The 23,852-nt window shown below is 35.7% G+C and overlaps 1 protein-coding gene across 2 annotated transcripts in view; it reads right to left on the reverse strand.

Moving 5' to 3' along the window:
• Positions 1-30: 30 nt before the first annotated feature.
• Positions 31-23,852, reverse strand: part of LOC138323283 (protein phosphatase 1 regulatory subunit 12A-like) — a 29,529-nt gene continuing 5,707 nt past the window's right edge. Inside the window, exons 2-6 of one of the 2 annotated variants that reach the window (XM_069267773.1) lie at positions 20,641-20,772; positions 18,224-18,370; positions 17,837-17,887; positions 16,281-16,367; positions 31-6,716 (exon numbers count right to left, since the gene is read on the reverse strand). In XM_069267773.1, the coding sequence (XP_069123874.1) occupies positions 16,281-16,367; positions 17,837-17,887; positions 18,224-18,370; positions 20,641-20,772 (417 nt within the window). In that variant the 3' untranslated portion in view covers positions 31-6,716. The remainder of the gene's footprint in view (positions 6,717-16,280; positions 16,368-17,836; positions 17,888-18,223; positions 18,371-20,640; positions 20,773-23,852) is intronic. The other variant, XM_069267762.1, reaches the window with a different exon arrangement.

Below are 23,852 nucleotides of genomic sequence, written 5' to 3' on the forward strand. Positions count from 1 at the left end.
ATAGACAAAAACTATAAAAAAAAAAAAAAATGCATATTTCCAAGTTAACATGTCAACTATTCATTACAATATAATCAGAGATGTACAAAATATTTCGAATACATTGCTTAGTTTAAAAACATTGGTGTATTTGGGTAAAACAACGGGGCCAAAAACATACATACTCTTTTTTTCGTAATCCACATGCATAATTCAACCTTAGTGACACAACAGATGCTAATTAAAGCTTGTTGTACACTCATTTTGTCCTGGTAACACCCAGAGCATCATTTGTCTGTTACAAAAATAGATGGAGCTTTCTGTCAACTTCTCCATGAAAGACGCTTTTGATGCTGGCTATTGTCTCCGAACTATCACATATTTGGCAATTTATATAAAATGGGTTTACTCTACATAAGAGCATATCCCGATGCATTTGATTTAAGTCAAAAGGTCAATGCTGACCTATAAATAGCACTGGCTGTGCTTTATATGTTAAGCACAATGTGTGTAAATATAATTTAAAAGGCAAAACAAAATTATACATAATACTGTTTTAGGCATAAACCTGCGTGTAAAACATACAATCCCCACAAACTGATCAATGGTGACTTTTTGAGGAAACTGGCCCATGTCTTGGCCATGTTGCATGGTCAGGCATTTTTGTATACTTATCGCAAAAAAATCGTCTTCACCTGGTCTGTATGTGTTTAATATACATGTATATAAATTTTATTTATAAGACTGCTTTGCATGATATTTGTTAAGGAACTTTTTTTTTATTTTACTTTGCTAATTTCAAGAAAACTGAATTCATAGAATGTCTTTTTCAAATAGAAATCATGGTTTCATACTTACCAGAATGTCTTAATGTAAGTATTGATATGATATAATGATGCTTAGTACAAATTCTAATAAGAGAAATTCTTTAATTACTTATCGGAACTTTTGCTCTTTGTTATGGGCATGAAACATGTTTCCTATAGACCATGGACATTTGAGAGAGTATACAGGTGTACCATACTGGTCGACTATCAGCTGGAATGTGAGATTGTTAAGGTCCTGGAAATACAGCTTCCATACAGGATACCTTCATCATACTCCATCCTCGGAGGGGGATCATAGCTTGACTAGTTTGGGCAAAAGATATCTTTAAAAAGAAAAAATAATCCTGTGCAAAATAAAGTTTTTTGGTCTGAAGTAAAGAAAGCAAGATTACTTCTACCAATATAGAAGAAAAAGAGGAGAAAATAGATTGAAATATTTTTTTTTTTTACAATAACATAGATAATGGTGTTATAAGGATGCATGTCCAGAGTCCAACATGTCACTGTGGAATACAACCACCTCCATCGTCCACTACTGGTCAGACTATCAGTCACTAGCCACTGGTGGACAATGAAGGCTGCATTTTCAGCATTCTTACAAGGTATATCATGTTCTTCTAATATATGAATGTAAAAGATTTTGCATGAAAATACACTGAACCCAAATTTTCTTGGTCAATATCTTAAAGACAGAAAGTGGAAGAAGAATGAAAAGAAGGAAACAGAGGTAAATATAAGGAAGAGAGACTGACCTTGTATAGAAGCTATCTACTCTGCACACTACAATAAACCAATCACAGACAACTAGCAATAGCAAACTGAAGGTCAGTCTCCTCACTAGACCAGATATCTGTATATATAGCTATCATCAATATTGTACAAACCTTGGGTCCAACATGTCACCGAAGGCCAGTCACCTCCAATCGTCTGTCTGTGGGACGGACAATTGGGGAGCCATTATGTACAACACCAATAGATAACCTGATGTAGACCTTGTTTACCAAACTGACAAGGACTACATGGTTAGAAGTGTAGCTATACTGTCAGATGTCTGTGTACAAACAATATGACTACCACAACTGTCCGAAATAGAAACATATCTACCAATTTTCCATTCACAACGAAATCACCACTAAACCCAACGAAAAGCTCTAAAGTGAGCTGGTACATGGTGATGTGTTTGTTATCTCCAACAGCTGTCTGTATCATTATGGTGGGAAAAGTCCCAACAACAAGCAATAAATATACAATATTGTACAGTTGCATAGGGAATGACTGTGTAGACATAAACCCCATATGCAAAAGTATCAACAATAAATGGTAACAATTAACAATAAAGAGAAACAACAACAACAATCAATATCAGGCAATTTAAGGGTTTTAAATGGCCAGAGGTCAAAGTTCACCTGTCTGGAGCAGACCCTAGGTCCAGCATGTCACCCAGGGAGACACAGAGACCACATCTAGATGGTCAAAGGTCACTGACAGATCATTCTGTCAGTGAGCCAGGCCCATGGAGACAAGGTCAGAGGTCATGTAAGCTCCATGACCTGGTGCTTTAACAAACAATGGATAAGGATGCAAGTTGGTACAGTCTATCTTGTCGCCATGGTAAATGGCAATCAATCATGTAAGCAAACCTTAGGTCCAACATGTCACCTAAGGAGGCAGATCTGCAGAGGTCAAAAGTTACCAAAGGTCATGTATTATAGAGGTAAAATAAATGAGCCAAGACAAAGACAGACCTTTACAGAAGCAAAACGTGTGCTTACATTCAAATGCTCATTACCAAAATAAGCACAAGATATGGCTGAATCAACTATAATGGATGTGTGGAGAGAAAAGGTACAGTCAATGTAAAAGTGTTAGTCTGTTACAGACAAGGGACATTACTCTGTCTGTATCAGAGTTACACTGCCAGTATTAAATGCCTATTTGTGTGTGAAGCCTGGCGAGGTTTGGCAGTAGAGGGTACCAGGCACAGTTAGTGTAGAAAGAGGCCATCAACATTATACCATGGCCTTCACTTCAAAACACATAAAATGTCAAAATATAATTGGAAAATAGAGCTTTAAAAAGCAATATATAATATCTGAGATCAAAACATATATACTTATAACGTAGACATGTACAATTGTTATCAACATTGCTAGAAACATAATGCATATTCAGGGTTTAAAGACAAACTTCTATCAGTTACACATCCCAAAGCCACTATGTGTACAATATATACATATATTTACAGGATAATTATTTACAATTGGCATTCTTTACAAATAGTAAACAGCTGTATAGCTTATTTACAACATGTACAAACGACTACACATGTTTAATCTCATATTGGAAGTGGAATAGCACATTTTTCTTTGGACAGATGAAACACTGTAAGTAACAGCTAACTTCTACTGATGTGTTATGGAAAAATCACCCATTTCAATGATGCCACTCTTTGATTTATCACCAAGGAAACTTTAGGATTAGTTTTGTTTTTATCATATTATTTTTTAAGACATATCTTTATCTTTGATGTTTTGCCATGTTAATTAACACTTATAATTTCCGTAGCTGGTTAACGTTCATGTGAACTTATTTAATCTTTACTTGACAATTAGTCATCAAAATATTATTTAATGAACATGTTTGCATACACTATACACAAATTGAGTACTGAATTATTTGACAAAAAAGCAAATTAATAATAAAACCAAAATATTTCCAAGACTGCAACCACAAAAAGGTAGCTTGGAGGGAATGGTTTATCTTTTAAGATGATATGCTCCACATTCTATGGCATTTAGGTTAGGTCACAGGATTCAACCTGCAATGATGAATCTGAGGGGAGGACTGAGGGGATATTCCACATTTATTCAGATCAGACCGCAATATATAACAAGTAGGGCCACCGTCTGGTATAAGGCTGAGCATTATCAACACACAATTTATCATTCAAAAATCACAAAGTATGAACACACTAAAAATTAGAATCATGATTAACATGTGGTTACCATGGAAACAGAAGTAAGAACAATGTATTTTGCAATTAGCACCATATTGTAACATGGAAAAAGAGAGGAGACATATGCAGCACTATCTCATTAATCCTCCTCTCCGATAGGTCAATGTGAGGTCATGTGATTAATTATGATGTATCACCACTGGAACAAATTCCTTGGTCCTACAACTTGATGTACATACAGGGACCAGTCTATATCAAACAAGTGTCACTATAAAGTATACTGGCAGCAGATTCATAACCGACTACTACTCTCAAAACAAAGGATATCTACATTTTTCCTTGTACACTGCATTGTGAAATCTTACACAAGAAAATATACATTGGTTTAAGTCTTAAATAGGCAACAAACAATGAACTATCTGGGCCACCTGTTAATATTTCATGTCCACTGTATAGAGTGAGTTAGCTTGACATTGCGCTACAGGAACAATACATAAATATATTATATAGTCGTTAGCTTTTGTTAATTTTACCATCATATATACATATATATATATATCTTTATATAGTATAATTTAAGATACTTGTTCATTTAAAGGTCAAAGTTCTCAGAGGTCAAAGTTATAAAACCATAAAACTTACCAGAGGTAACATCTATATTTATCAGTGTAGTGTACTTTTTGAACAAAAAAACTTCATAAGTTCACATACATTCCATAAAAAAACAAGAAAAAGAAAAAAAAACATCGCTAATTGACCTTCCTTTCTATTATACATGTAGGTAATGAAGCGTCCATGTTATTACTCTCGGTCATTTATATGTAACCTTTTATTGACCAGGTATCTTCTACATTCTGCAACTTTTTATACCAGGCTTCATTACATTACACATAGATTCATTAAGATGATCTGATATTTTTTTTTCATATTTTTTCAAATGATCTGGAGATCGGGGAATTCAAAATAAGATTGGATAAGTTCGTCTTCAAAAACTTAGTCCAAATGGTTGAAATATTACCAGTGAATCAGTTTCATAGACTCACCCTGTGTAATAGTATAATTACACATATATCACAAAGATTCTTTATAAATTACTTTCTGTGATTGATTTCTAAAAATTTCTTTGAATTTTTAAAACTTTGAAATAAAATTTGGTGAATTGCCCAGAATATCAAAATTTACTAATCATTATGTTAAATAATGATTCAAAATTGCTCAATGATACTTTAGATACACATTCATAAACTGATCATAAAAAAAACACCCAAAAAAAAAAAAAAAAACAACAACAGTTTGCGAATATAAACTTAGCCTACAACTGCTGCACATACTGAGCGATAACTTCTGCCAAATAAATATGTGATTTATCCGTCAATATGAAATGTTTCAATCTGTCTAACTGTTTGCAGGGACGCTTATATATTTCCTGTGGCAGTATAAAGTAGTACACTTTCATTCTAGGTTAAGTGAATCAATCTTTTCCTTCCCAACAAGGTAGCTTTACTTTTGAATGTCATCTATAAGAAAATAGTTGCAGGATAAACAGAATACACAGTTAGTACATAACAATACAATGTTTTATTTCAGTGCTGACCTAGTCTTACAAAACTAAACCTTGTATCGTAAGATACTAACCATATATTCTTTATTTCTATACTACCATAATTTTTGTTTTACAACCCATTTTTTTCCTCAAAATTTCGCTCTTTTGTTGTCTTATACTTTATACCATGTATCCATGTTATGTATAAGGCTATACATATCTGGTAAAGGAGATAATTTTTGATGACAGAAAATACTAGTTTTCCAATATCAACCAATACCTGGGTATGGCTTGATTTTCATCTGTTATCAATGAATTTCAAACCCAAACAGATTACAGCCCTGAATACTCTACATAGTATTATATACACAGATTTAGGCGTGATTAAAGGGAAGATGAAATTTAAACACACTGTATCTCTGTCAAATCATAATAAAAGTAGCAAATAGTGATAAATTCTATCTATAGCTTTAATATCAATTTACATATATAGATATAATTTTATACTGATATATTATAGTTTATTTATCAAATAGCTATATACACATTGATGCTAAGCTTATAATAGTTACTTCATATACATAATAGACTGAACCTACTATTGACAAGAGATAAAGTGTGAGAAAACTTACATCAGACAGGTACATACAGAAAACCTATCAAACAAGCTGAGAGAACCAGGGACAACAAATAATATGATGGCTTTTTTCCTGCTAAAACACTTTTGCAGCTAACAACAATTATGTTTCAAGTTAATACCTGTTAATATGTATCAGTTATCTATGTGTGTAGGTTTGCAGTTGCACTCAATCACTTTACATCTTTGAATGTATGGTGACTCAACTCATCCGATGAGAACAATCATGTTCCTACGCTGCATGACACCTCTCCATCTGTTGGTCACCATGACAGTTCTGCATGGCTGAACATGTCGTCTACACAGTCCAATATACCATACATCCACACACCACAGGGTTATATCAAACAAACCCAAACAACATGTGCTAAACTAAGTTGAAGAAGCTTTGCTTTTCCTGACCCAGAAAACATCCTGGCAGGAGCTAGAGTAATCTGTCTTCAGGACCTCTACAGTAGAGCCCCACACAAACCGCGATACTAATATTCGTCCATGCATCTGTGTCTGTTGTAGTGAGATGAACTCTCCACACTCTAAGCCGAGGACAGACACATTAACTCTCACACACATGCATACACTCCTTGTAATTCCAAATGCTACTGCATCACTGCATCACTAACAACATTGCACCTTCCGTTAAAGTCTGTGTAGTCTGTTGACTGGTGGTGTAACCAGACCCCTGAAAGACTACTTTGACAGTTTGCTTATCACTCGGATTAATGCACCATTCTCCTCCTTTAAGCGCTTGTTATCCTCTTTAAGTTGATCCATTTTCTGTAATAGTTGAAAATTATAAATTAATTATGAAGGTATGTATCACAGGAAGTGTATAATTGTACATGATCTTTAATACAGTGCATCAATTAATGTTAATCTACTTGTGCTAGTATTTACGAAGATGACAAGTGATAGAGTATAATTATGACAACTTAACCTAAATATAGTAGAGTTATCTCCCTTGATTTACATTCATTGAACTTTTGATACTACATATGCCACTGTGGGGAATCAGATGACAACAAAAGTGAACTTTCCATGTATCAAATATGGCAGAATCAAATATAAATGAAAATCAAGATTTACCCACCTTTCCATCTTTTTACAAAACCTAACAAACCCTTTGACTTAAGACCATAGTCATCATGATTTGGTGTATGGATACACACCCTAACACACCCTAGGACTTAGGACCATAGTCATTATGATTTGGTGTGTGGATACACACCCTAACAAACCCTATGACTTAGGACCGTAGTCATTATGATTTGGTGTGTGGATACACACCCTAACACACCCTATGACTTAGGACCATAGTCATTATGATTTGGTGTGTGGATACACACCCTAACACACCCTATGACTTAGGACCATAGTCATTATGATTTGGTGTGTGGATACACACCCTATGACTTAGGACCATAGTCATTATGATTTGTGTGTGGATACACCCCTAACAAACCCTATGACTTAGGACCGTAGTCATTATGATTTGGTGTGTGGATACACACCCTAACACACCCTATGACTTAGGACCATAGTCATGATGATTTTGTGTGTGGATACACACCCTAACAAACCCTATGACTTAGGACCGTAGTCATTATGATTTGGTGTGTGGATACACACCCTAACACACCCTATGACTTAGGACCGTAGTCATTATGATTTGGTGTGTGGATACACACCCTAACACACCCTATGACTTAGGACCATAGTCATTATGATTTGGTGTGTGGATACACACCCTAACACACCCTATGACTTAGGACCATAGTCATGATGATTTTGTTGTGGATACACACCCTAACAAACTCTATGACTTAGGACCGTAGTCATTATGATTTGGTGTGTGGATACACACCCTAACACACCCTAGGACTTAGGACCATAGTCATTATGATTTGGTGTGTGGATACACACCCTAACAAACCCTATGACTTAGGACCGTAGTCATTATGATTTGGTGTGTGGATACACACCCTAACACACCCTATGACTTAGGACCATAGTCATTATGATTTGGTGTGTGGATACACACCCTATGACTTAGGACCGTAGTCATTATGATTTGGTGTGTGGATACACACCCTAACACACCCTATGACTTAGGACCATAGTCATGATGATTTTGTTGTGGATACACACCCTAACACACCCTATGACTTAGGACCATAGTCATTATGATTTGGTGTGTGGATACACACCTAACACACCCTATGACTTAGGACCATAGTCATTATGATTTGGTGTGTGGATACACACCTAACACACCCTATGACTTAGGACCATAGTCATTATGATTTGTGTGTGGATACACACCTAACAACTATGACTTAGGACCATAGTCATTATGATTTGGTGTGTGGATACACACCCTAACACACCCTATGACTTAGGACCGTAGTCATTATGATTTGGTGTGTGGATACACACCCTAACACACCCTATGACTTAGGACCGTAGTCATTATGATTTGGTGTGTGGATACACACCCTAACACACCCTATGACTTAGGACCGTAGTCATTATGATTTGGTGTGTGGATACACACCCTAACACACCCTATGACTTAGGACCGTAGTCATTATGATTTGGTGTGTGGATACACACCCTAACACACCCTATGACTTAGGACCGTAGTCATTATGATTTGGTGTGTGGATACACACCCTAACACACCCTATGACTTAGGACCGTAGTCATTATGATTTGGTGTGTGGATACACACCCTAACAAACTCTATGACTTAGGACCATAGTCATTATGATTTGGTGTGTGGATACACACCCTAACACACCCTATGACTTAGGACCATAGTCATTATGATTTGGTGTGTGGATACACACCCTACCACACCCTAACACACCCTATGACTTAGGACCGTAGTCATTATGATTTGGTGTGTGGATACACACCCTAACACACCCTATGACTTAGGACCGTAGTCATTATGATTTGGTGTGTGGATACACACCCTAACACACCCTATGACTTAGGACCATAGTCATTATGATTTGGTGTGTGGATACACACCCTAACACACCCTATGACTTAGGACCGTAGTCATTATGATTTGGTGTGTGGATACACATCCTAACACACTCTATGACTTAGGACCGTAGTCATTATGATTTGGTGTGTGGATACACACCCTAACACACCCTATGACTTAGGACCATAGTCATGATGATTTTGTTGTGGATACACACCCTAACAAACTCTATGACTTAGGACCGTAGTCATTATGATTTGGTGTGTGGATACACACCCTAACACACCCTATGACTTAGGACCATAGTCATGATGATTTGGTGTGTGGATACACACCCTAACAAACCCTATGACTTGGGACCGTAGTCATTATGATTTGGTGTGTGGATACACACCCTAACACACCCTATGACTTAGGACCATAGTCATTGGTGTGTGGATACACACCCTATGACTTAGGACCGTAGTCATTATGATTTGGTGTGTGGATACACACCCTAACACACCCTATGACTTAGGACCATAGTCATTATGATTTGGTGTGTGGATACACACCCTAACACACCCTATGACTTAGGACCGTAGTCATTATGATTTGGTGTGTGGATACACACCCTAACACACCCTATGACTTAGGACCGTAGTCATTATGATTTGGTGTGTGGATACACACCCTAACACACCCTATGACTTCGGACCATAGTCATTATGATTTGGTGTGTGGATACACACCCTATGACTTAGGACCGTAGTCATTATGATTTGGTGTGTGGATACACACCCTAACACACCCTATGACTTAGGACCGTAGTCATTATGATTTGGTGTGTGGATACACACCCTAACACACCCTATGACTTAGGACCATAGTCATTATGATTTGGTGTGTGGATTCACAGATACACACATCCTAACACACCCTATGACTTAGGACCGTAGTCATTATGATTTGGTGTGTGGATACACACCCTAACACACCCTATGACTTAGGACCGTAGTCATTATGATTTGGTGTGTGGATACACACCCTAACACACCCTATGACTTAGGACCGTAGTCATTATAATTTGGTGTGTGGATACACACCCTAACACACCCTATGACTTGGGACCATAGTCATTATGATTTGGTGTGTGGATACACACCCTATGACTTCGGACCATAGTCATCATAATTTGGTGTGTGGATACACAAAATTCTATCTTAAGTTATTTCCTAATAGCATTTTGATCTGTGTGTATGCCAATTTCTACATACAGACGCAAACATTTTACAATGCAAACAGAACATAAGCAATGATCTCAAGTAGTAATTAAATTTCAGTTGATTGATTAAGAGACTGATAAAGATGGATTTCAAGTCACTTCATAGATACTTTATATCATTATGAAATACACCAAAAACAAATTATTTTGTCATCATCTACCCTAATTCTATGGCAAATTCAGGCAAATGGTAGCTGCATATAACATTACTGTCGGTCATAGAAGGTTTTCAGCATTGTGAAACATATCAGCAAAAAGTGGAAAGGCGAGTAAATGTTGATTGTCATGTTTTGTGATTGTTTCGCCATATTAGATTCATGGAAAACTCACTTTGGTTGTCACGCGATTGCTGACAGTGATAAGTAAGAGTTTGCTTCGAAAAATATAATAAAAAGCTGATTAACAAATTCATACATTATGTGATAAGTGAAAATAACTGAAAACACACTAAACTTCAGTCAAATAATACAGCAAAACCAAGCAAAATTACAGCATGTCTTCAAATAACTATATCAAACACTATTCTAATTCTACACATAAGTTTTTAAAATTTACACCTTAGGCCACAGCAAATAAAGCATTGTTTTTTGGGAAATGGTAGAAAAAAAAGGGGAGCATGTGAGCAAAAGTTTTCTTTTTGTAATAAAAAATCCATTTTGAGATTTTCAGAGGCAAAGAGATCCAATATTGTCATGCGACCGCTAATTTTTGAATTTTTTTTGTCACATGTCAGAAAATTTACATTATAATTGTATATGTAAATCCTATTATACTTTTTTTTTCATTTAATATATCTGTTATTTAAAATGAAAAAAAAATAATGGGCTTAATTGAATTAGTTTAACATGTTTTACAATTATGGATAATGAAGTTATGTACTTTATTTTCATTGCAACAGAAGCACTAGTTTCAGAAAACAATTTCAAACTAGTTGTATTCCAAACTTAACTTAATCTGAGAAAGAGAGAAAAAAGTAAAATTTTCTTTGAAATTTGATTTATTTACTGTAAATAATTTTGTCTATGATGAATTACAATAAAAGGAGTCAGAAAGCTAGAAAAAAAATCTGAATTTGAATTTTTCTATATATTGTGCTGCAATTCTATAAAAAAAATCTTGACACACTTTAGAAGCAGGAAAACACTCTAGGAGCAGGAATCCTGATGACCAACTGAATTATTTGGTGTGGCCTTAAGCAATAATATGATCACTATGACACACATGATATCACATCCATCTAAATGGTGCATGGTATCCTATTTTTGGATGAAATGATTTTTCTCTGGTTCCTTTTGTTTTCATTTTGCAATTCCAATGTTTTTACATCAGCTCTGTATATCTATACTCTAGAGGTACCAACCTATGTCATTAATCGACTTTATTTTTATGGAAAGGTACATGGGGATGTTATCCGCTTCAGATGCCACTTAAGACTAATCACCTTAAGCGGCAATTGGTATAAAAAAAAAAGACATAGTTCCTGGAACCTACCCAAGCTAGGTTTCCTATTTATTTAACACAACACCGATTTGTTAGAATACTTTGTCCATATCTCATACTCCTGTCCGCTAGGTAGCTGTGTGCACCTGTGCGATATGGACAAGGTATTTTTAATAGCTACGGCATTGTGGGATAAGATGATAAGGAAAATTTGTCTGAGTTTCGGGACCTTTTTCACACCATTGGCCTCTAAAGAAGATTAATATGACACACTTATCAGTGAGGTGATACAACATGGCCAAGGAATTGATGACATAGATTGGTAGTACTTACTGCTTTATTGCGTGCCAGATAATTAATACAAAAGTTTAACTCTCATACAACAGATGGGTTCTAATGAAGTAAATCCTGTACTGCATCTATTGAACCGTAAAACCCCAATAAGATACTTCATGCATCCCACTTGCAATTTTCCATTCAGTGAAAAACCGAAATTTAAAATGAAATGATATTGCCAAAAGTAAAACAAGTACAATCAAAATGGAGAGATATAATATCTAGCGGCAGTGATAAATGTCGATGGTCTATGCTCGTGCTAGTGAAAGTGGCAATCTATTCAAAAACAGTGGTGTAATGTTATCAACATGGAGAATTGTCTTCTCAACAAATATTTAATTAAAAAAAAACCAACCTTATCCCTTGATTAATTAAAATAAAAGTAAACAGCAGCAAAATTGTTGAGAAAGAAAAAGTTAGAATTGAGTGTAGTAGTCTAGTATCACAGAAGTGGCCTACCATGCTCATTACCAGCGTGAAAAGGTTTGGACAGAATTAACATCATCAAATGCATTAAGTATTAATTTAGAAGGACAATTACAAAACCAGAAGACATTGAAAATTTAAATTTTCAAAATATTTAATGTTTTGAGATCATCTTTCTAAAATATGACACATGACCAAAGAGCATAAGAAGAGACAAAATAACAAGTCTACAGAGTTTTACTAATCAGTTGGTTATACCAGTAATCAAATATATAGCCTAGTTTCTGTTGTCTTCCAAACTATGTTTTTCTTAAGTCTCTCCAAAGACTCCCACATGCCATCTTGCTGTATACTCTTCAACCATGGATAACATTTGTTGTAAAACAATATTTCACTTGAGGAATGAATAAATGGTGAAGGAAAAAATATATATATAGGAAGTAAACCACCAAGGTAATATCAATTCAAATATTGGTGAGATTGGATTTTTACCTTTGCTGGTATGTTCTTGTGTTTGTTAAGAAATCAGATCATTATAAGCCTTATTTATCCATTAAAACATGAAACAAGAGAGCCTAGAGGGCACCCACCATTGAATGATCTATAAGTCAGTCAACGGTAAGGTGCATCTATTGTCTGCTTTTTCTTCTTTTCCCTCCTCTTCTTTTGCAAATGTTTAATACATATCATGAACTTCACTTAAAGTCTACAAGCAGTAACAGAATTCTATAGTCAAATTCAATATGGCCACTGTCCGACATGTTGTGTTAAGTGTCAAAATCCAAGAAAGAAGATGGCTACATAAAAATCATGATATTTGCTGATCATTCACTTGCAAAATGCAATTAGCCAAGAGGAACACACAAAAGTTTCTAGATATACTTTCTATTTTTTTTTAGGAATGGTTATAACTCACTTCAATTATGAAAAACAAAGATGGCTGTCTGTCTGCCATTTTGTGGTCTGATCGGTCCCCAGAGTGATGTGCACAACTAAAGCCTAATTAGCGGAGCCTACATATAAAATTTTAGATTGATTCCTTTAGTATTTTATGAGACGTAGTTGTAACAAATTTTAACTATTGAAATCAAACATGGCTGACAGTTCGTCATCTTTTTAAACGATCAGTCTCAAAGTGCATTATGTACTAGAGTCTTAAGGGATCTCATGTTTGAATTTTGAAATATATTCTTTCATATACTTTCTGAGAAAAAATCCGTTACAAGAATACTAATGGAAGAAAGGACAGACGACGGACAATAGACGAAAGACCATCTGATGGTGGCTAAATAGAAATGTGCATAACATAAAAAAGGATACATATGTATATTAAAACGCATGACAGCCACAAGTGCATGACAAAGCCATAACAACAAAAAGTTCAAAGCTCAATGAACAACAAAGGCAGATTATTTCTGGGGTCAAACTTTGATTCTTTCTCAAGTCTTGCCATACAAAAACCATCAGTAAAGAAAGTGTTAAGTTGTTATTTTAAATAGAACTGAATCATCAGCTTTGACAGGATAATTACCTTCCTTTGTATTATTTTAATTGATAAGATTTCCTTTTAGATGGAATAGTTCAACATTTAAAAAAAATATTTTTACAAAATGTACAAAACATCTATCAGAAGCAGAAGATTTAACTGTACGCCATTGGCTATTTAATATCCCTGTAACCCCTTATATGAGACCTCCAATACTGGAGGTTATGTTTCCATGGTAACTGTTATTAAAGTACGCTTTTTGGTTTGATTTGATTATTTAACATCCTAGTAACGGCCATTGAAATTTAAGGACATGCCAGGTTTTTGTGGTGGAGGAAAGCCTAAGTACTTGGATAACAAGAGGCCCAAAGACCTTAACAGTCATCTGACTACCTTGGCAATAATTGAATAGGAAATTAATTAGATAGCCATCTTGGATTTCAGATCAACCAGAGATGTAGCTACACTTTGTCGGGACTATGTCAGGATCATTTCAGGAAAGTTCCAGCCACCTGTAGAACTTAAGAAGTTCAAAATGTTTTTTCGAGATGGGGGCTGTGGCGGCCATCTTAGGTTTCAGATTGACCCGAAAAATAACAACACTTTGTCAGGACCATGTCAGAATCATTTCAGGCACATTTCAGCCAAACCGCACCAGTAGAACTTGAGAAGAAGTTCAAAATGTATTTTCAATATGGCAGCTATGGTGGCCATCTTGGATTTTGGATTGACCTGAAAAATAACAACACTTTGTCGGGACTATGTCAGGATCATTTCAGGCAAGTTTCAGCCAAATCGCACTGGTAGAACTTAAGATGAAGTTCAAAATGTCTTTTCAAGATGGCGGCTGTGGCGGCCATCTTGGATTTCAGATTGACCCGAAAAATAACAACACTTTGTCAGGACCATGTCAGAATCATTTCAGGCAACATGTAGCCAAATCACACCAGTAGAACTAGAGAAAATGTGAAAAGTTTACACGCTGCAGACAACATGATGACTATAAGAAATCCTGACCCTTTGGATCATGATCAGATGACTAAAAAACACTGGCCTATGGTAAGTACCTGGTAACTGCCCCACATGGGATTTGCACTTGCGACCCAGAGGTGAAGGGTTGTGGTAATATGTCAGGACATCTGAACCACTCGGCTAATAAACTTGCTTGACCATTACTTCCAAATTTCATTTAAATTGAACAGAGTAGTTAAGGAGGTTTTTTCTATGGACAGACTGGCTGATTCCAGTATATACCTCCCTAACTTTGTTGTAGGGGTATATGAAGTTGAAGGCAATGGGTAACAAATACTGCGACCAAAGTTTCATTTGGTGGATAAACACTCATTGCTCTCAATGTTATGTATAAAGCAAATGTCAACAGATGGACAAATCAACAATGAACATGTCACAATCTTAAACAATACTACATTGTTATTTTCTGTATGTCCTAGCTACGAGTCTGTGAGTAAGTACATTATATTAGTTTGAATTGTAACCATGCTTCTGAATTCCCAACAGCTTCCTATACAGAGATCCCACAAGCATATCAGAGGACTTCAACTAAGTGGAGCACGTTTTTTTTTAATCCCTGAATAGTCACTATCAAAGCCAGTGCACTATTTTACTGATAGAATATAGTCAAATACAAGAGGTTCAGATGATCTGTATTGCTCCCTAGCATGTTAAGGGAAACCCAGCAATGTGATATTGGAATAAAGGTTAAGTGTTATTCTCCTCAAATTAACAATATTGCTAGATTGATAGGTGAGGTGATGAATCCAAAGTAGAAGAAGATTTGCATTGGGTTCCATCCCTAAAGATTGATACAAAATTAAATCTGTCATAGACTCACCAGCCCTCCAGGCCAAGTGAGCTTTAATAACTCACCAGGAAATGATATTGGGTCTATAATTGAGCTCAGAGTATCCGGCACTTACTAATGAAATTCTACAAAATTATTTAAAAAAAATTTATATTGATGATCATATACAGTCAAAATTTGATATATTGTTAGAAATTCGAAATGAGAGTGAGACTCTCCCCACCTATATCCATTATCCCCTGGTAGCTAGGTCTCTAGGAAGTATTTACCCAAGGGGCTTTACTGGCTTTACTGGATCTGGTAGTTGTATCAAATCCTTTTCTTCTTGGTCAAATTCTGTTTTTATTCATTAACATAATTCCTTTACTGGTGTGGACACAATTGTTCTATACATAGGTCTAAAGTTGAACAGTTCATTATGAAATATGACAGGTGAACTGCCGTAAATACTGTGGGAACCCTGACTAGATCTATAGACTATAGTACACCGTGTATCAGGAAAGGCAAACAAGGCATGCATAGTCCAATTAGAAGGGTAAACTGTCTCAATGCAGACAAAGGACCAGGTTTACCTATTTTGAAAGTTTCGAAATGACTCTAGTAAGTGCTCTATTTTCTTCTTTTAATTTTGTGTTTTCAGCTCTAATATTGTCCAAATGCTGGAAATCAAGATAGTTTAAAAACATCAGTTGAATTGCAGACAAATAAGCACAGGGGCATTGTATAACAAAGCTAACACTCAATATCTTATTTTTAGCTCGTTTCGTATTTGTAACATTAAAACTGCATTTTAAATATTTTAATTGACAAAATGTAACTTTATGTGGTGAATAACATATCAAAAGTTCTTCTTGGTGCATCAGTATAAAAATTACAGCACATATAACTTCTAACTCAAAAATAGAACCGGTTTTATCTTGATTAGACTTTTTTTTGACTGATGCAAATATTACCTTGACCAAGTTTCAATGCAATCAGATGTGATTAACTTTGGTTAAGGTAAGCAAAACAAATTCTCAAAATTCAGGGTTTTTAAGTTTTTTGTCCATGTGTTCTGACTGACTAAACTAAGCTTCAGTTCAAAAGGATGTGATTAGCTTTGTCAAAATTGGATTTTCATACAAATGCTGATACGAGAAACATAGTAGCAACTTACTCTCAACTTCCTCTACTATGGAGAGATTGAATGCATTTATCTCCCTCTAGTTTTGTGATTTAAGTTCAAATTCAAATGCAAACACCTGTGCTATTACATAAAATTGTATCAAGGGAGATTACTCTACAATGACGTTATCAAGACATCCCAGAGGGATTTTGCCGCCCACCATAGAATGTTTGAGACAAATTCCTTCAGTACTTTCTGCTGGCTGTCTGTTGGTCAGCTTGTTTTTAGATTGATCCCAGTATACAATATGTATTACAAGGCACCAAGGGAAGCCTCAATGTTAACTTTGAGAAGTAAATGTTAACAAACTTCAATTGTCAAAATCCAAGCTGGCTGCCAGATGGACAACTTGTATCAGGTTTGTTCAAAATGTAATATGCATGATAAGGCACCAAGGGATACATACATATGGAATTTGAAAGAGATTCCTTCAGTGATTTCTGACATTTAGCTCCAAAAAATTCAATGACCAAATTCAAAGACGAATGCTCTTCCAAAAATTGAAAGAGGATCCCTTCAGTAATTTCTAAGAAATAATGATCACAAGATTGTTTATGGATGGACGACAGGCAAAAGGCAATTAAAATAGCCCAATATCTGATGATGATGATGGGCTGAGAAGAAAAGTCCTATGGATGATTATGATACACATATGAATTTCTTTCCTGCTATGAAAAAACATTGCAAAATTGACTCATTAGTATCAAGGATGTATGTTGTTTTTACATCTTAACATCTTTCTTAAAATGAATGAAGCTAGCATATGATGATGGTTATGATTATGTTTGCAGAAGCAAGATTTAGTAGCAAAACATTTTAACAATAATTGATTAATGATGGTTTCCTTAAAACTTGTTTTAGATATAAATTTTGATCATAGATTCCATTACCTAGCAAACTATTGATGTATGAGACCATTATATATCAGTAAGCAGTCAGTAAGAACCAATGTCAGAGCCTTACCTTTAGTTCCTCTTCCATTTCAGAAAGTTTTCTTTCTAATGCCCTTTTTTCCTAGTAAACACAAACATATTGCACAATTTCTTAATTACAATGCAAGCAATTAATTTTATCTGTACATCAACTCAAAATCAATGTACGAGGCCACTGTTGTTTTTTTTGTTAGAGGGCCTGCATCACTTACCTGTTGTTTTTTTTGTTTTTTTTTTTTTGTAGGAATTATCACAAAAATTCATACAAGTACAAATAGCAAGACACCTTAGGCCCGATTCTGACTAAAATTTGTATTTTTGAAACAGATTATTCAACTTCAGTTTACAATTTGACGGTTATTTTGGTAGTTGATATAAGATTTTCTTTATTTTAACTTTATTCGCTACTGTAACATACCCTTTTATCGTTTGAATCTGATGCCTTATTAGCCTCTGTCCGTTTCACTAGACGATCCAGCTCTGCTTTAGCATCTAGGAGCTCTTTCTTAGTTCTCTCCAACTCCTTTCTTAGTCTCTCCGTCGTGTACTTCTCATCTTCATATAGCTGGTGAAAAATACAACAAAGATTTTCATCAAACCTGCCTGTTACCCAATTCAGTAACACTTTTGCCTGATGTCAAGTGTCATATGATTGTGATGTCAAAGTTTGGACAATAAAATGATTTCATAGTTTATTTTGTTTGAGATTAACAGCTGGGGACATTATAAAGCAGTAACGGATTCAAGTACCGTATTTGACCTAAAGAAGACGCAGGGCGCGGGTAACTGGCCATGGGGGCGCCCTTGTTAAGTTCATTATTTCTAAAGTTATTTGAAACAGACTATAGCCCAAAAGCTTGCAGCTAAACAGTTCAAAGGGAACTGCCACACTTAGAAACGGACTATAGCGAGTTTCCCCACGAAAATTCTTTGACGTTTTCTTGCACGTGGACCTTGTTGTCTAGACATGCAGAATACCGGAGTGAAAGGGAATGTGTCAACCTGTCAGCTGTCATAATGAATCAATGTTTGAAGGTTTTAATCAAAGCGATGTTGATGTTGCTGAAGCAGTTTATGAATGTGTACAATGTTAACAATAAGCTATTTGAAAGCAGTGATTATAGATGATATGGCTGACTATCTAATATTGGATATATATATTTGGCTGTTATTTTAATTCTCTAAATTAGGAAATAAATTTCTAAAGAAAGGTAAGTGCATTGTTTATTAAAACAATAGGCCCAGAGGGCCTGTATCGCTCACCTGTTTTTTTGTTGTGTTTTTGAGTAATTCTTTAATGAAGTAATATAAAGTATTTTTTTAAATTGACCCCTTGATTTGTTTAATTTTGAATCCTAACCATATAATAATGATATAGATACCCCGCCCCTTAGGTCCCGGGGGGTCAGCCCTATCATTTTTACAATTTTGAATCCCCAACCTATAAGGATGCTACCATTACATTATGAGTGCTATCCCATGCTTAGTTTCAGAAAGGAAGTCACTTATATAGAAATAGGCAAATGGACCACTAAGGACCCAGCCCCTCAGGCCCCCGTGGGGTCAGACCAATCATTTGTACAATTTTGAATCCCCATCCTATAAGGATGCCACCATTGCATTATGAGTGCTATCCCATGCTTAGTTTCAGAGAGGGAGTCGTTTATATGGAAATAGCCACATTGACCCCTTATGACCCCATCCCTCAGGCCCCCGGGGGGTCAGCCCGATCATTTTTTAAATTTTCAATCCCCCTCCTATAAGGATACCACCATTGCATTATGGGTGCTATCCCATGCTTAGTTTCAGAGAAGAAGTCATTTATATGGAAATAGCCAAAGTGACCCCTTTTGGCTTTGTCCCTCAGGCCCCTGGGGGTGGGTGTATGGGTGGGTGGGGGGTCAGCCCCATCATTTGAACAATTTTCAGTCAATAATACGAATGACACATAAGGATATTACCAGTCAAATTTTGTTGAATTCTGACCAGCGGTTATGGAGAAGAAGTTGATTGTTGATGGATGGACAGACGCCGGATGATGGACGCGGGGTGGGATGCCACGGTATGGCATAAGCTCACCTTGGTCTTTCGGACCAGGTAAGCTAAAAATGATACAAGATAGCTGGAGAATGCAGCATTTTATAGCTGGAAAATGTATCATTATATATTTTTATTAAGAAAAAAAGGCAGGGGCGCCCTTATTACAGTAGGTGACCTCTTAAGGTCAAATACGGTATCTATCTATTGGTTTTTATGGACCTTTGTTTCATAATTTTCCACATCTTTAATTGTAAATGAAACCATTTAGGACTCATTTCCACAAATCTCAAATACACTTAAAACGTGTCATGGAATGTATTGAAAAACTACAGATTATATATGAATTTTTAAATGAATACTTCACTATTTACAGACATTTATTTATGTCTCTAGGACTCATTACAGCCCTCAAAAGTCAAACAAATTAAATTTTTCTTTTCAATTAAACTAGAACATATCATGTTTAATCTGAACTTTACAAACAAACCAAACTATAGTTACCTTTAGTCAAGAATCAAGAAGTCAAGAAACATAAAAGTAAAGTGAACAACACATTTCCATTACAGCTTGGTACATGACTATAGTTGTGTGTGTGTGACACATGACTATATGGTGTGTGTGACATGACTATAGTTGTGTGTGTGTGTGACACATGACTATAGTTGTGTGTGTGTGTGACACATGACTATAGTTGTGTGTGTGTGTGACACATGACTATAGTTGTGTGTGTGTGACACATGACTATAGTTGTGTGTGTGTGACACATGACTATAGTTGTGTGTGTGTGTGACAAACCTTTTTATAATTAGAGTCGAGTGAGGGTGTGGACTGATAATGGTCAGAACTATAGGAGCTAGGCCGTGACGAATACTTGTCCCCAACGTCCGATGTTGAACTGTACTGTCCTCCTCTGTGACGATAGGAACTCTGAAAAGACAGAATAATCTTAATTCAATATTGTAATGGGTAACAGTGGGCCAACAAAACCATCTTTATCATACTTCCATTATGCCAACCTATCTACAAATAATTACAGACTAAATAAAGCTTACAATAGCAAGAAAATGAAATATAGATTTGATAATACTTAAATATTTGTGATAAATTTCTACATGAGATTCAGACCAAGAATTTCACCTGTACAGTACTATCTGGAATGCCACCAAGATCCTGTGAGAAAAACCTATGCAGTATTCGTTTCTCCATGGACACTGCCATTCCAACATTACACTTATTTGTATAACTTCAATCTTTCACATTCAAGTCTGTAAAACTTGTTTCACAAACACATTCTTAAGTTTAAAAGTTATACACCTTCACGATTGTTCACATTTAAGTTTCACATAAAGTCCACTGGTTTATACAGGTAGCCATCTGAATGTGTTAACCAAATATCAAACATGAGTCTACAGAAATATCCAAGACTAGTCAATGTAACAACAGTGGAACCATAACAGTAGATAGGGACACTGGGTCAGTACAGCTAATTATACAGTGATGTCCTTCTCACCCTCTCACGTAATACAACAATACACTGAAACCAGATAAACCTTACCACCACATCAATATGACGGGAAGGTTTTCATTTCCCTTTCTTTTTCTAAATAACTTTGTATTGATTGTTTTTGTATTGTGACCATCCTGCTATTCCGTATCACGACCAGTTTTCATAGTCCCAATAACCACTAATTAACATGAATGTGGGCCTTGATTATGCCAACATTCACCTGTGACTTCAAAATCAAAAGAAAACTTCTCCCAACAAAAACACTACATCGATGGCGAGTGTCATTTTACTGTTCAGATATCTGAAGGTTTTAAAGATGTTTGAAGGTTTATTCAAAAAGAGTTTAAAAGGTTTGACAAAGTGACTTATTGATGCGTTGTAACTATATAATGGGTAGGTAACTTCAGACCTACACCTGTCACATCACTCGAGTATATAGGGTATGCTCTGCTACACACAAATGTAAACTCGGCCTTATGGACAACATTCCATACTTCCATTTTCACCCTAATTAGCACCCAAAGCCCTTAACAATTTTACCAAAAGGGGGTGCTCATTAGCTAACGAAAATAAGACTGGTGGATGAACAACTTCTAAAAAATTCAGTCATAATTTACACTAAAAACACATTTATATGTCGCAGTAAACATGCATATGCCTTTTTTTCTTATTGGTACACATTATAACATTATGATTCATATGTGAAAGACTTACAACTTCATGTAATATGGGATACAATGTTGATGTTATAAACATCACACAGTTGTAAATATCGTTAAATCCAGGGGATAGGAGGATGGCGTTTATATAACTTCTCCAAGAGAGGGGAAGGGCGCTTATAGAGGCAGGGGCACTAATTACAGCGAATACTGTGCATCGTAATCTTGTTTAGGCCATATTTAGGAAGGGTTGGTACAAGTGTAAGGTATTTCAAGTACAACATTGTACCTTGTATCAACCAATATATAGAAGGCCACCTGTTAATAGTGACCTTTTTGGCCTTCCCTGAAGTGGCCTTTATAGACAGGTTTGATCATATGTAGTTAAATCATCAGTGGCCTTTATAGACAGGTTTGACCATATGTAGTCAAATCATCAGTGGCCTTTATAGACAGGTTTGACCATATGTAGTCAAATCATCAGTGGCCTTTATAGACAGGTTCGACAGTATGTAGTCAAATCATCAGTGGCCTTTATAGACAGGTTTGACCATATGTAGTCAAATCATCAGTGGCCTTTATAGACAGGTTCGACAGTATGTAGTTAAATCATCAGTGGCCTTTATAGACAGGTTCGACAGTATGTAGTTAAATCATCAGTGGCCTTTATAGACAGGTTTGACCGTATGTAGTTAAATCATCAGTGGCCTTTTCAGACAGGTTTGACTATATGTAGTTAAATCATTTAAGTAATAAAACATAAATCAGAACAAGAATAGATATTTACAATATATTGGTAACTTTAGAAAAAAATTATGGTTACATGCTTCATCGTGATTGCTACCAACGAACGAGTCCTATTAACCAGTGGTATGCTGCCTGCAGATGATGGCATGCTTTTATTGCCTCTGTTTCACTTTTACCTGTTTGACTGAATTGATGTGATGAACATGTTAATAAAGTTAATAGATAATTAAATCACTAAACTCATCAATTACAAAGGGACAATTGAATGAAGTTTCTTTTACCACAAATAACCACAAAGTAAACTATTACATAAAACTATTGTTCTATACCCCTGACAGAAAACAGAGGGATATTAATGGTACAAAAATGTGTAAGCATTTACAAATGAGGACTATTTTTAATGTTTAAAGCCTAATAAGTGGATAGGGTGGCTGGGGATAGGAGTAATGTATGTAAGTACTAAACTGACATTATTGGGTATAAATGGCCACTATTTGTGATAAATGAATGTTTACAGTGTAGTAGCAGCACAATTAATTTGTGATGAAGTAACATACCAGCCACTGTGGTCCATCAACAAACAGCTACTATCTAATGTAACACACTCACTACTGTGGAATGTACTGGGGACTAAAATAGCACCAACACTGCAAAACAGGGGCTAAATTCACTGGGAGGCCTATCGCTTTTTTATCCCTCCTTTTCCCTGGAGGAATAAAATAAAAGTAGGCTGGCAAACGAATGGCTGGAAGGGGTTCAAAGACTTACAGTTGAATTTGTGTTATCTTGTGGACCAATCACACCCCACAAATGAAATTCTCTTTAATTCCTAACTGGAACAGCTTGTACCTAATTAACAAACCCTATAACAAAGTCTTTTTCATCCAACATCTTGTAACCATGACGATTAAATCCTAACCCTGTGGTAGTAGTCCCATGGTAGTAAACACTTTGATGAACACATATATATTGATTCATCTGTAAAACCACACCTGTGTTTTAAGGATCTTATATCTACACATTTGTATTTCACTCTCCTTTATACATTATGATGAGATATTACACATGGCAATTTTAAAAGTAGAGAAAGCTCT

Source organism: Argopecten irradians, chromosome 1 (assembly GCF_041381155.1).
Source record: "Argopecten irradians isolate NY chromosome 1, Ai_NY, whole genome shotgun sequence".
Classification (NCBI taxonomy): Eukaryota; Metazoa; Mollusca; class Bivalvia; order Pectinida; family Pectinidae; genus Argopecten; species Argopecten irradians.